This window comes from Passer montanus, unplaced genomic scaffold (genome assembly GCF_014805655.1).
Source record: "Passer montanus isolate IOZ18808 unplaced genomic scaffold, ASM1480565v1 scaffold65, whole genome shotgun sequence".
In the NCBI taxonomy this organism is placed as follows: domain Eukaryota; kingdom Metazoa; phylum Chordata; class Aves; order Passeriformes; family Passeridae; genus Passer; species Passer montanus.
The window spans coordinates 825,273-840,087 of record NW_024371593.1 but is presented as its reverse complement, the minus strand read 5'-3'; the positions used below and the strand labels follow the sequence as shown (position 1 = coordinate 840,087).

General features: G+C 47.7%; 1 protein-coding gene across 1 annotated transcript in view; it reads left to right on the top strand.

The window, feature by feature from the left end:
- CD81 (CD81 molecule) overlaps positions 1–14,386 on the top strand; it is a 32,605-nt gene extending 18,219 nt beyond the window's left edge. Inside the window, exons 3-8 of the mRNA XM_039728280.1 lie at positions 3,465–3,562; positions 6,441–6,515; positions 9,156–9,263; positions 9,835–9,930; positions 10,241–10,330; positions 11,022–14,386. Of these exons, the coding sequence (XP_039584214.1) occupies positions 3,465–3,562; positions 6,441–6,515; positions 9,156–9,263; positions 9,835–9,930; positions 10,241–10,330; positions 11,022–11,084 (530 nt within the window). The 3' untranslated portion in view covers positions 11,085–14,386. The remainder of the gene's footprint in view (positions 1–3,464; positions 3,563–6,440; positions 6,516–9,155; positions 9,264–9,834; positions 9,931–10,240; positions 10,331–11,021) is intronic.
- The last annotated feature ends 429 nt before the right edge of the window (positions 14,387–14,815 follow it).

The following is a 14,815-nucleotide window of genomic DNA, read 5'->3' as shown; positions in this document are numbered from 1 at the left end:
CCGGCGCAGAGTCCTGCTCTGCTGCCTCCCAGGAGAGGCTGTCGTGTTTTGGCCCTCGGTAACAAAAGGCGACTCCATAACAGCCGCTTGTTTGTGCCTGGGAATGAAGCTGGCCTTTATTCCAAAAACCTTCCAGGGTTTTTTTGTGGTTTGCCGAGCTCAGGCCGGTCACTGCTGCCCTCTCCCCCGCCTGGCTGCGCGTTCCTGCTGCTCCCAGCGCACCGGTCGCATCCGCTGGGCTCCGGTCAGGAAGCTGCACGTGGTGCACATCTTCTTCCCTCCCCTCCTTTCCTTGCTGTTTCCTCGTCACTTGATAGCGGTGCTGGCTCTGATGAGGAGCTGGTGAAGTGAGAGCAGGAGAGAAGCGGGAAGCCTCACTTGACAGTCCAAGGTCTGCACAGCCTGCCTGGGATGGGAGTTCAGCAGGTCAGAATTGGTTTTGTTTTTCTGAAGCTGCCAGAAATCCCAGCAAGAAGCAAGTACAGAGGTCACTGGAAAACGTCTCTAAAACAGCAAATGTCTGTGTTTCCTCTTAGTCTCCTCCATCAGTTGAGGGTCTCACTGGACTTTCATTTCCTAGTTTTCAGAGCCAAACTTTCCTAGCCACCAGTGGGTCCTGTATTTTCCTGATGATCTCAGTATCAGAAAAACATCTTTTACAGTGAGAGCAATCATTCACTGGAAAAACCCTATCACTGGAGGTTTTCAAGATATAATTGGACGAGAGTTCTGCATAGTCTCTCCTGAGGTTCCCAGTCTCATGAAAGGTTGGACCAGGTGATCATTTGAGTTCCCTTCATTCTGGGTTGCCCTGTGACTGTGGTCTCCTGGCAATATTTGTTCAGCCCAGAAGGTGCCTTCAAGTGTTTTATTTTGAAAAAATTTAGAACAAAACCTGTTTGTGGTGACCTGGTTGCTGGGGTCCCAGCATCATGCTGCTTGGTCTCCAAATGAGCTGTATCTGCTTGTTACCCATATACTGGGGTGGTTAGCATGGATAGTCACTTGTCAGACGTGGAAATTACTTGCCCCTAGCACCGCTTTGTCTTCTCTCTACTGTCCTCATGGGAGAAGTCAGAAACTGCTGCACTCAGGGATGAGGAAAGTTAATTTTCTGACTTGTGATGAACTTGTCAATTGAACTGCCCAGTGCTTAAAATAGAAAAAGCTGCCATGGTTTGGGTTGAAAACCCAAGGCAGCAGCTTCACTGGTACAAGCTGGAGTGGTGAGTGCTGGTTCTTGAGCATTAGCAGCTTCTGGTGGCAGTGAGCAGTCCGTTTTTGGGACACCACTGCTGGTATGTTGTTCTTTGTGAGACAGCAGTTATGTCAGACAGCAGTGTCTGACAGCCTCCATCAGTCTCTCTGGGGCTTGGCAGGTGTCCAGCAGACTGCCTTCTTTTTACAGGGTTTATTAATGCCTTCCCACCACCTCTGAGCCCTTTGAGGGGCCCCTCTGTCCTGCACACAGCCCAGCCCACTGTTTGCCATGCTGTCTCCCTGCCCAGCTGCTCCACCTCATGCTATCTCCAGCCATTGGGACAAAACCACTTCCTTCCCCTTCGGGCAGGCCTACAGCTTCATCTGCTGGCCTGTCCTTTCCAAGGAACTCTCCTGTTGCTTGTTTTTCCTTTCTTTGCACACCTTCACCTCAGGAGGTGTCTCACCCCCACTTGGGGAGCTTTTTGCCTGTTGGCTTTCCCTGTGCTGAAAGCCTTGAGAACACCTCAGGAGGTGCAGCTCGCGCCTCCGGCCCCCAGTGCTGACGGTGTTGCCGCGAGGATGTTGGTGTCTCCGGCCACAGCTCCCGTCAGGTTTTGTGAAGAGGGGCTTCCTGCGGGGTCAGCATGCTCCATTGTGGCACTTCCCCTGCAGCTGGCTTCCTCCCTCCTGCAGTGCCTAAAAATAGAGCGAGCGCGGTGCTGCTGAGAAGCACCGGAGAGTCCCAGCGCCAGAGCCGCTGGGGCGGCGTTTCCATCGCCGCCGCTCGCCAAGTCAGCCCTTGCTTCGGCGCTCGTGCTTTTGGCGTGGTGGGCTCTGTTTCAAACAGGGAAGAAGCGGGAGCCAAAGTCCAGCCTTTCCCAAGTTTGAAGGATCTGTAAGGGAACGTTAAACAAGTGGAGACCGTTATTGTGTGTCTGGTGTTTTAGAGAGGGGTTTACTTGACTTCACTCTGCTCTCGGTGCATGGCCTTTAGACTTTGCACTTTAATTATCAGAAGATTGTTTAAAAGCTACAGAGATAAGAAAAACCTTAAACATCACAAGCATGTACAAACAGTTTTAATCTTGAGCTCTGTTTATATGTTATGGCCGTTTCTAAAGGAGAGCTGACAGTCTGATTAATAACTATAAAACATTTTCACTCATAGCAGAAGAAAACATTTCATTGAAGGGATGTCTCCCAACCACTAGTAAGATTCACTGTGTTGCTGTTACTTCTGGGATGTTCCATGTTCTTTTATCCTCATCGTGATTCTTTTTTTTCTTCACTGTCCATTAGAAATGCAGTGACTGCAGTCTTACCTGATTTGTAAATTTTTGCACATATCAAATTGCTTTTGAATGGGAAATAAGATTCACTTAGAGAGTAGTAGAACCACAATACTTGAGAATGTTAGTTAACCAAAAATGCACTAAATATAAGGGATACACCAGCAAAAAGCTGTGTCAAATTTAACTGAGCTGGTAGTGTTTGGCTGAGTAATCACTATGGCTTCACCAGTCTCGTGGTTGGTGAGACCATGGTGATTACTCACGGCAGCAGACTTGAGCCTTGAGATAAGCTCTTGTTTCCTGAATGAATAAACTTTTATTCCTCTGTTTTCTGAACCACTCCCAATGCCTCATCTCAAGCTTTGAACTAGTTATGGCGCAAGTTGCCTGTGCAAATTCAATAAGTTAAAGTAAAAAATGTTGTATTCTCTGTGGAAGAACGTTTAACAAAAAAAAGCACCGGATTTTAAGTGAGATGCTTAAGCAGTATTTTCCCCTTGGTTTTGTGGCTCATCTGCCTTTAAAATGTTAGCCAGATAAATATTTGTATGATGTTTAATATAAATAAACCATGTGCCTTACTGTTTATTTTACAAGATATGTTAACTAATAATTTCCATCTCTGCTTAAATATTTAAAACACCGTGCCAGGGTAACTCCATGCTACAGCTGTGAGGATGCTGTAGAGCTCTTGTCATGCCTCCTACATCCTCTGCCTAGTGCTACTCTCAGCGTTTCCTCTCATTTTGGAGGTGATAGAGTTATTAAAGCTCCAGTGTTGCCAGCTTCAAACACTTTGAGACCCACGTACATTGTGTTCTGCTATGTCTGCTGCCGTCACACCTCCTGAGCCCTAATTCTGCACACCCATAATTACCCACCCCAGGAGCCAGAATGTCCAGCCAGGCGTGAGGGTGCTGCTGGACAGAGCTGTGCAGTAACGCGTCTGCCTCTCGCTTTGCCTTGCAGGAATCTACATCCTGATCGCCGTCGGGGCTGTCATGATGTTCGTGGGATTCCTGGGATGCTACGGCGCTATTCAGGAGTCTCAGTGTCTTCTGGGAACGGTAGGAGACACAAAGCTTTGGAAGTCACTTGGCACCCTGATTTCCTTGCTGTGCTTCCCTTGCTGGGGTCTTTCCCAGCAAGCGGGGCTGGGAGGATGTGTGAGCACAAAGGTGGGAGCTAGGTGACCTTTGCAAGGAGCAAGGCAGTGCTGCATGGCTGAGGACATCTCTGCCCAGCCCGTGGAGCTCTGGCTCAGCTGGCAGGTGTGCTGCAGTGTCCTGGCTGTAGGGCTGAAGGGGTGAGATCAGCAGGATTCTTAGAGACTCTTTCTCTGGTATATGTGAACCCCCACCAGACCCTCCATGGTCTGGCTGTCTTACCAAGCAGCCACTAATCCCTCTTTCTTACCTGGTGTCCCCTACAGCATCCCCTCTCACTCGAATATTTCAAGGCTGCCTGTAGCAATTCTAGTTCTTTTAAGGAATCATCTACTATTTTTATCTGTTTGGACAAGGAAACAGCAAAGACTTTCCATAATTTCTTAGTGAGAACATCTAGATACATCCTGGAAAACCCATTACTGAAGTGCTGCAGGCGTCCTTGATGTGAGGCAGCAGCTCAGGATTCCTGGCACAGGATGAGCTTAATTGGATAAACTGTAGTCACACCAAAAGCCTTTACCTTGGGAGCAGGGGAGACCCATTTGTTTAAAGCAAGTTCTCACATGTGGTTCAGTTTAAACTTGATGCATAAAAAATAAAACTGGAAGGGTAAAATACAATTTTTTTTCTAAATTCAAATGACTTTCCAGTACTTGACTTCATTGGGCCAGAGGGTTCTTGGTAGTGGTGTAGCAACTTATGGGTGTGGGCTCAGCTGGGACAGAGGGAAACGGAGCTACTTTGCCTCACTCTTGCAGATGACTTCACCTCTGGTTGCTGCTGCTGATTCCTAGTAACAAGGGGATGCTTTTCCCCCCAGTGTGGATAAAGCACTTGTGGATGTAGTGGATGTGAGCTCCAGCAGGAGTTTAGAGGCATTATCCTGGCTGCTGGGAATACAAGAAGCCTGCACACAAATCTAACAGGGCATGATGGAGCACAGTTTGGCAGCTTTGGATTTTTATTTCGTTTTGTTAATGCAAGTGATTGCAGACCCTGAACTACCTCTCACTCCCCTCTGAAGTTAGAGGATTAGAAGGGCAGATGGTACGAGGTACCCGAGGTCCGACAGGGAAACCGGCTGCTCTGGCTGAAATTAGCAGCTCTAGCTGCTGTGCACTGCCCATGTTAGCTCACACCTTGGCTTGCCAAGAAAAGTCTGGAGATGCCCCATGAGGATGCTTTCTGCTGGCCAAGGCTCCCACTGTGTTCCAAGGACATTTCCAGGCCACTTTCCTTGGGGTGTTTTAGGGAAGCAGCCGTGCTCCCCTTTCTTCCACCTAGCAGAGGGAGTGACTATGGGTTTACTGCAAAAGGGAGAAGTACCAGGGGGCTGCATGCTATTAAAATCCTGTGCCAAAGGTGGCATGGAAGCTGAGCAGCAAGACCTAAGGAAGACAGGAGGGAGCCACTTGGCATGGAGCAGGCTCTGTTCCCTGGAAGGGGACTGGGACACAGCCAGCTGCCTGGCCAGGACCACCACTATGTTCCCATAGCATCAAGCTGCATCTCCTGGTGTTCTGGAGCCTCAGAACATCTCTGGAGTTCTCAGCAGAAGAACTGAATCTGCAGGAAGTTGTACCTCCACATCTGGGATAAATGAACCATCCTTCACTGAAGGGTAACCACTGCAGGAGTGAGCCCTAGTGCTTAACCAGACTTACAGTGGCACTGCACCCACAGTTCAGGGTGATGTGAGTCCTTGGGGGGTATGTGGGACCTAGCCTTTCAAAGATGTTCCTACAAAATTAGGGATAGATGTTCACATAGGAATTGATTGTTCAGGAACTGGACAAGGATGTTGGAAGTCCTTTCCTGACGTAAGGTTAATAGTCTTGTCCCCATTTTGCTGATAACCCTTTGCTTTTACATGTGAGAGCCAGGTCATAGCATCATTCTGGAAACTCCTGTTTCATCCGTTGTTGGAGAAAATGTCCTGAATGTGTTTTGAACAGAGACTGTTCAGGAGCCAGGGGCTGTTTTCCCATGCTATACTGTAATTTTGTATTTCCTTGACTGCATTCACCTCTTTTGGTTCCTGACTTTCATGGCAACTTCTTCCACTTTGGGGCTTTTCCCAGGAAGAAGTCACTGAGTGATGTTGTCACAGAGGTGATGTTGGCTGCATATGGAGCATGCCTCTCTGTGCCTTCTCATGTGACCCCGATGTATGAATTAACAGCTTCCCATTCCCAGTCCAGCTGGGACCAACCATCACAGTGTGTTCCCGGGATCTGAACAAAAAGGGAGGATGGCAGGGAGGAATGCTGGAATTGCACAAACAGGGTGGGACTGTGGGAAAACGTCAGTGCTAGTATTTATGCAAAAAACTGCAGTAGCCTTGCAGGGCTGTGGATGCCAGAGAGCTGGCCATAAATCACACCCTGACGTCCCCAGCTCCTCAGCAGCTGAAATGTGCTTTAACCCTGCACTGGCAATTCCAGAGCATTTGTGGCAGAGCAGAAACCTTGTCTGGATGGTCCTGCTGGTGCATGAAGCGGGGGAATGTATCTTGTGCTACACAGGGCATCTTCATCCCTGCCAGTCCCTTTGTGGGAAGGGTTTTGTTAATCCCTGCTCAACAGTCTGGACATGGGGTGGCATGTGATGAGTTACAGAAAAATGTGCTTGGGCTCAGTGCATGTATGAAAGAGAAAATGGTTTGAAGTCAGATGACACCTTGCTCTGATTTGTCAGTGGAAGTGCTGCTCCACACCTCTCCCCACCTAATTGCTGCAGATATGTTAAGGATCCCTCTCTTCATTTGTTTTTACAGTTCTTCACTTGCCTGGTGATCCTGTTTGCCTGTGAAGTTGCGGCTGGAATTTGGGGTTTTGTCAACAAAGACCAAGTAAGATTCTAAAACCTGTGTTTGTGGGACTGGTAGGCTGGGGCAGAATGGCAGCAGATCCCAGCATGAGCTGTTTTGCTCACAAACTGCTCCCAGGCTGGGTAATGGGGGCTTGGATTAGTGTGTGACCTGGGCAGGCCACCTCACTCCTCCTGGCCGGGCTGATGAACTTTAAATGTGAGCACTTGAGGTAGCAGCTGCCCTTAGGGTATGTAGTGCCATGTCTCGAATAAAAATAGCCTGTCTCGCTTGGGTGTCCTCAGAGCTGCCACGCTGTCAGTCAGTCACAGGGGGAGTGGATTGTGCATGAAGTTGTGAAGGAAAGCCATCTGCACGTCCTCAGTGCCAGGGAATGAGGAGTGAACCCAGCCGGGTAGTGCCAAAGGGTGGGAATGCCAGGGGAGAGCCTGCATTTACGGGATTGTTACGGGATTGCTTGGTGCTTCCTGCTTTTCCCCAGTGTCATATAACCTGCTTCAGGCCATTTGTCTGTCTGTGCTTGCTGTGATCCATGTGCTGTGCACACATGAGGGGTCCAAGTCCTGTGTCTGACCCTGCTAGGGACTGCTCAGATAAGGTTTCCTGGCTGGAGGAGCTGAACTGAAGGGCAGAACTGGAAATTGTAGCTTTTCCCCTTCTGTTTCTGCTCACCTTCCCCTCACTATGGTCACATGTGCTCACACACACACAGGTGTGGTCTGGAAATGCAGAACTGCCTGTGTATGGGAACCATGGCTGTGCTGCAGCAAGCAGCAGCCTGGGTGCTGATCACTGGGCCTCAGGGGTTTGGAGGAGAGAAGGGGACTGCTTGTGCTCAAAGCCAAGGTTAGACTCTCTGGCAGGGTAGGAAATGTGTTTACTTTCCCCAGAGACGTTAGCCAGCTGTGTAAGTAGGTGCTGGCCTGCTCAGCTTTCTCATGCTTGTGAGCCGTGGCTCACAGGCTCGGCGTGAATGGGAACACCCTTGTATCATTCAGGAGAGAGCACGACTTCACTGGAATAAACTCTTGTGTGGCTAAACATTATTATGCAGGCACAGTGCTGTTTCCTAGCAACTTTAGTGAACTAATTAACCTCTGCAGAGGGGCTGTGCCTCCTGCAGATGTTAGTTCGTGAATCCTGAAGAGTCCAAGATGTGCAACTGCAACCGACAGCTAGAAAAAAGTGAAGGCTGAGTAAGGAGGGACCCCACGGCTGTTGTGTCCCATCCTGGGGAGAAAGAGCTTGGCCACTAGAGCATAAAGCTGAGAAATGTAGGATTTCCCAATACAGAAGTGATGACCTCAGGCCCCAAAATTAATTTTGCAGTTTAAAACGAAGGGTGGCAGTCTGTTGGCATCAGCTAGTTTTGCAGTCTTGATGATGAATGGGCTGTTTTGAAGTCCCTGCTCACAAGGCAGGCTTGCTTCTCCTCGCCTTGGTTGGGAGCAGCACAGGCTGGGAGGGAAGCACTGTATCACCCCAGCCACCAAGAGATGCTTCCAGAAGGGACACTTTTTCTCAAAGCTGAAGGCAGTCTCTCCCTCAGCTTGCCTTCTTGGAGATGCTGTAAATTCAATATGGGGAGGCAATAAATAGGATTTTTTTTTTAAATTTATTTTTATGTACCAGAATGAAACGGTTTGGTTAGAGAATATCATCCTCCAAAGCAAGCTTTTTTGAGTAGTGATGAAAGAGTTCTGGGATAATTGATTGAAATCATGCATCATCTTGCTGCAGTTTCTTTTTTCGTATGCTAATCCAGCCTGTGCTGCCAAGAGCAGATGTTCCAGAAAGCATCTTCCCTTTCTTGCTTTTATGTTTTTCTTTTGCTTCTCTTGCATGGCCTTCTTTCACCTCTTTCTCTCTAACTATTGAAAGGTGTTAGAGGAGAAGTTACAAGGCCATTTCCCCTAAAAGTTAGGAGATTTCTGCACTGTGGAGCAGGCCCTCAGGCGTGGCTGCAGTTCACCAGCCAGGTGGCAGGGTTAGAGTCTGGATAAGGTGTCTCACATAACCTTTTACAAGACAGCAGTGTCTGTAGGGACCCAGCCAGGGTTTTAAATCCATCTAAATGCACCTAAGCTTCCTGACCCAAATGAGCTGTCTCACCAGGCTTTAGTGTGCAGTCTCTCCCAAATTCCTGCCATGCCCTCTGAGCAGCTCAGTAAGCTGAGGTGCCTGTATTTACAGAGAGCCTTGCCTATGCACCTCTTCCTGACTTTTCCAGTGTGTCCAGCCTCTGCAGCCTCAGTGGGAAATGTGTTGCCTGCCTGTTTTGTCTATGTGTGGTTCAAAATGAGCCATTTCTGCCTTCCTAAGCCCAGCAGCACATCCACATGGGATGAAGGCTATCTCCACTTGTGGCTTACCCTCCAGGCCTTGGCTGTCTTTATCTCCACAACAGAGCCTGTGGAGCCCTTGGATAGTGTTGTCTGAAATCTGCTGGCTGGTGGATGGGGTTCTTAATGTTTGTGACAACTGGAGGGGCTGGAGCCCTATGAAGGACATGCCTTTTTTCATGTGCAAACAAGTGGAGTCCAAATCTATTCAAAAACTCCCAAGTGCCATTAGAGGGAATCTGTTCTTCAGGCATATCTGCTGGATAGGTTTTCTCCTCCTCCTCTGGCTGAAAAGGAGATTTTCTTGTGTCTTTCCTAGATAGCCAAAGATGTGAAGCAGTTCTACGATCAAGCGCTTCAACAAGCGCTCATGGGAGAATCGGATGCAAACAACGCCAAAGCTGTAGTGAAGACCTTCCATGAAACGGTAAGATGGTGGTGGTTGTGCTGGAGAATTAATAATAGCAGTCAGGAAAAGGGGTGGGAAAAGCAGAGTTTAAAGTTCAGGTACTACGTGCAGGTCTTAGCCTATCAAGTTTGTTGTTGTTATGTTTTAAGACACAGAGTTGTGCTCTCTTCAGTATTCTCTCCATCACATGGTGCTGAGAAGTCTGGACCAAACTCTGAGTTGCCTTTCATTTACCTCAGCACCCCTGATTTAAGTAAGAATTCAATGCGAGAAGAATGTAGCTCTGAGGAACAAATCCTGATACTTGGTCCATTCACAGGAAACAAAATCCCTGGAGAGAGTTGGGTTCACTCTCCTCCAGTAAATCTGTGCCAGATCTGTCTGGGACTATTGTAGGAAGCAGCTGCATTGCATGGAAAGAAAAAAGTCAGTTTGGTGACTTATTCCCCACCCTTGTTTCCCCCTCCAAGATGCCTCCTCAGTCTTGGGTGACTTCAAGAATGTGTATTGGTGGGGATAGCATTGCATAAGTGTTTGCTGTCTGCTGATGTTGGCTTTCCATTGTTTCTTTTCCCCTCTCTCCATGTAGCTGGACTGCTGTGGTTCTGATGTTTTAACATCGACTTTCACTCCTGTGTGGAGGGAAGACCTCTGCCGAAGGGACTCCCTGAAAACCTTTTTTGAGGTAGGCACAGCTGCTTCAGGAAACTTTTGCTGCCAAGGAAATTTGGGGATTTATTGGGAAATATATAAAGGGTAGAGATTTCATTTATTTGGGGATGGTGTAGAAGGATGTTAAAGGTTCCCATTTGGTTCTTCCTTTGCTGTTCCTGCTTGAGGGGACTGACAGGTGCAGAGGGGTGAAGTCTGGTTGGAAGTCCAGGCCAGGACCTGGGGACATAATTGGGACCAGGGGGAAGCTGACCTGCCTTTCTTGGTGCTGGGGGTGGCTTTGGGGAAGCAGGCTGTCTGACTGGTGTGCTTCTCTGCCTCAGAACACCAACTGCCACAAAAAAATCGATGAGCTCTTCTCCGGGAAGCTCTACCTGATCGGTATCGCTGCTGTCGTGGTTGCTGTGATCATGGTAAGCGTGACAGCCTGGTGGGACAGGGAAAAGCCACCTTGGGGCACCCTGGTCCTCTTCCAGCTGGGCTGCATCTATCCCTCTCCTCTGGATCCCCCTGCAGCTCCGCATGCAGGACCAGCCTTATGCCCCACAGAGCTCTGGAACGTGGCAACACCAAGGGCTTCATCATCCCTCTGGGGAGTCGGGGTGTTAGGGGAGGCACCTGGCAAGCTCAGTCGAGCAGGAAGACCTGCAAGCTCAGCCAAAAAGGCAGAGCACTGCTGAAACCTTGTGCAATACCACTTGTTCTACAGGCTGCCATGTTTTGTTGCTGGGGTCTGCAGTGGGAAGGGATTTGCTTGAATTGCTCCATTAGTTTGCTCCCTAGTGAGGGCTGGGTGCTGTGGGGGTGTAACATGATATCCGTGCAAAGGCTGGGATGTAGTGCTGGAGGGATCTCGAGGCATTTGCTGTGTAGCTGGCAGCCAAAAGTCTTGTCAGGTACCACCACTGCTGCCAGTGAGAGACGGGAGGACAGTGCCTTATCTCAAACTGACCAGCTCCATATGAAAACAGCAACAAAGGCATAGCATTCCTGCCCTTACCTCTGGCATGAGAGTGTTAATGTGGAGTGGGGAACCCTGGGATGGGGGGAGTTCTTGCATCGTTCTGGTTGTTGCCTCAGTGGTGCCCCTGTGTCTCTCAACAGATCTTTGAGATGATCCTGAGCATGGTGCTGTGCTGTGGCATAAGGAACAGCTCCGTCTACTGAGCCGTGAGAGCAGGCAGGGGAAGGGGGGATCAGGGCGGACGGCGCTAGAGGGGACCCCAAGTGCCACCGAGTGACCAGGAGACATTTCAACAACAGACAAAGAAAATTATGTATATAAATGCTTCCAATATTACCATACAGTACTTATCATTTTTATTTTGAAGTACTTTTTTTTTGTTTTAATAAATAAAACTTTCCCGTATCTTTGTGGCTGAATTAGTTACACATCAGTTTTGTGTGATGGGAAAGCTGCTGTAGCAGGAGATCAAGTCCTTCCTCCTCCTTCCCCATCCCCAGTAACTCAGAAGTAACATTGGTGGAAGATGTGTGGAGGAGAAGGGTGCAGCCTGGTCTCAGAAAACTTTTGCCTTGGTTTTACCAACTTTTTTTATTGGATGCTGAAGCAGAATTCAGTATTTTTTGTTAATTTGTACTCATCTTTTCCAACCATCACCCCAGCTCCCTGGTGTTTCCAAGCTGTCCATAGGGAAACCTTGGCTGAATGTTGAAAGCCTGGGAGAGAGGAGTGGAAAGGATGCAGGCTCCATCACCTGGGTGCAATGTATCCCAGGGGAAACACAGGCATTGTTCCTCTCCAGCCTGTTTCCATTGTTAGGTCAGTCCTTAACAGAAGTCGTGATGAAACTTCTTCACTCTCTAATGTGTAAAAATGTTTTTTGGTTTTGTGATTTTTTTTTCCCCTTGGGGCTATAATTTTTTTAATTGGGTCAGTTCCATTGATTCATTGCATTAAAAGGTCAGTGGCTGGGGGTGAATTTTAGTCCCAGTTTTTCAAATATAACAAACTGAAAATTAAATTACTTTTTTAATGTCCTTCAGTGTTTCATTATAGATCTATGTTTCAAGGAGAATCTAGTTCTATACCATGTTTTCACTGTTAAGGTAATGCTCACATAGAAATGATATTGGAAAAAGAAGAAAACATTAAAAAAAAGTCCTTGACTTTAGAAATCCTGCTTTTATATACTGCAGGATGATGCTTGGGTATTCCCAACCATATGTGTATATGCTTAAAATTTCATCTTTGCATCACTCTCTTGTTCAGTGAAATTATTCTTAATTACAGCATATTGTCACACACTGTAATATTGCTGAGAAACTGTCATAATCTGATTATGAAAAAAACAGGTTATTTTTAAGATCTTCCAGTTATATTAACAGCAGATCAGCTTATAAAATCAAGGTAATTTAGCATGTTAGATCGCACCAGTTGAAACACATTCTTGTGATCTGGTAACTTTGGTTATCACTGTGGCTTCTTTTATATGCCACTCTGTCACCATGTAGATAGAGGGGGAGAGTGACCCAGGAGCTATGTAATAAAATCAGAGTGTCACTAAAAAGATGATCTATATGTATAGTTCTACAGATATATATTTTTAAGCAAAGCCTTTTCCTTAGCCGTACGGGCACTTGAGCTGGAAATTATAGTATCTCAGCTCTTTTGCCACCTTGAAGCAGGTAAGGGGAGGAGTTTAAATTAAGTGATCACTTTCCCCACTTCAGGAGTGTTTCTGTTTCTTAAAGATTTCTCCCCCTTTGTCACAACAGAGAGCTTCAGATCTGATAGGGAGGGAAGCCTGTAATCATCAATCATTTTCAAACTAGTACCTTGTCCACTGCACGTGGCTGCCATGGCTGTTGCCATTACAGGATAGAAGATTCCTGCACTGGGGCAAATTGATCCATTCAGAAATTTTTCTTCCCTTCTACTCCCCCCTTTCCTCTTCCTGCCTTTTAGTATATAGGGCCTTTAAAAAATATATAGATAAATATATATAGATATATATATATATATCAAGTTGTGCTGGGTAAAGAGGAGGAAGTGCATCAACAGATCTACATATTGAGGGGTTGGACAAGAAAAGATTCAGCCTTAGAAATAGCCTTAAAGCAACACTGCCCTGAATGTCCATGTTGTGCACATTGAGAATGAGATGAGGTTTTGCAGTAGGTAACCCCTTCCCCTACTCCCCAGCGTAGCTCCTTCAGGTCATCTACTCTGTTATGTGGCCATATGTATATGCATCATCCAAGCATGTGTGTTTACATCTATGTGCATCAGGATTGTCAGCATACAGAATGGATGTGTAACTTGCCACCTTTTTTTGTTGACTGTTGGTAAATGTGTATAAATATGCCATTAAGCATTTCAATTCTGTTTTCTTTTCCTTATACCGTATTTTTGATATTGTTCAGTATTCAGTTGATGCTGTGTACATAGCTGGAGCTCTGTTTGAAGACTGGGTCTTGATGCAGGTCAGATGTGTCCTCAGACATTGTACTTTAAGGAGAGAAAGTGGTACTTGGAGAGGGAATGTAAGAGCTGTGAGAGGAGGAGGAGTGGGAAGTTTGCTCAGGCTGTGTCCCACAGGGGGTACAATTCCCCCTCTGGCTCATTTCAGAGGTGGCTTGCCATTGTGGAGAGTTCCAGAGGCAGCTTCCTGGGCCATCTCCTGTTTCCACGGCTGCTGCAGGAAAGGTGCTCAAGGAGGGGAACAGCTAGAGAAAGGTTGTGGGAGCAGGGAGAGAAAGATGCTTGCAGAGAGGACAGTGCTTTCTTAGCTACCAGCCGAGTCCCCACACTTGATGGAATGGTCCTCAGCTGGAGGAGTCAGCCCTGGGAGAACAGGGACAGAGAGGAATCATCCTGCTTAAGAACAATGAAGTCATTGAGAAACCCTGTCTGAAAACAACTACCCACTTGGGTCTCCTGTGAAGCTGGACCTGAGTTAACACAAACTAGAAAGGGAGCTGTGAAGGGCTTAGGGGACTCGTCCCATTGCAAGCCCGCAGGATCCAAAAGCCACAGGGTTCTTCTGCCACTTGGTCAGTCCCAAAGCTGGCTGAGGTGAAGGGGGAAAACCCACTAGGCAGGAGCCCTGCTCTGCCCCAGCGCCTCTCCTGCATACCTGTGCCTTTGTGTGTGCAACATGGCACCCTGTACTGCTCCTCTCCACAGCCCCAGGGAAGAAAAGGATGGAATTGCAGGCTGTAAATACAAACTCCTCCCTCTCCATGGAAGCATCCCTCCTGGAGCTAGTGGCAACTGAGAAAATGGCTGTGAGCTGAGGTGGGGATGAGGAGTGTCAACTGTCCAGGTCTGAGTTCAAAGACCGCATGGAAAGGTCAAACAGAGCCGCTGACAGCTTAACTGAATGCTTGGGATTTTTTCATACTGTGGAGCATGCCACAAAGCAGTGTGTTTAACTTCTTTCTGCCTTTTTTTTTTAAAGAAATGAAACAAAAATCAATTTAATAAACATTTCTCATAGTGTGCATAGTGTGATGAACTGCTGCAATTTTACAACCAGTTAACCTTAACACCAGGATGCTTTGTGAACCAGGCTTTGACAGCATGGGATTTTTACAGCCTCTGGGAGGGGGGCCTGCAGGCAGGCTGAGCATGCATCTGGACTGGTGCTGAGGGAAGGCAAAAAGGTTGCTTGCCTGAAGCAGTGTCTGCTGCAGTTGTGCCCCTCCCCAAGGGAAGGGGGGCACAGCTGTAGGAGAGCTAATGGGGATTGCAAAATCGTGACTGTGCTGAAATTTGGCACGGGGTGGAGAAGGGCGTGGTGGTAGTCCTGCACATACTTGAGGGGCTCCTCCTAAAGTGACCAAAAATGGCCCAAAATGCCCTGTGCTGCCATCTGGATGGGGACTGGGCCGGTCTGCTTTCTGTGGATGGTCTGGTAATGCCACCACTGCTG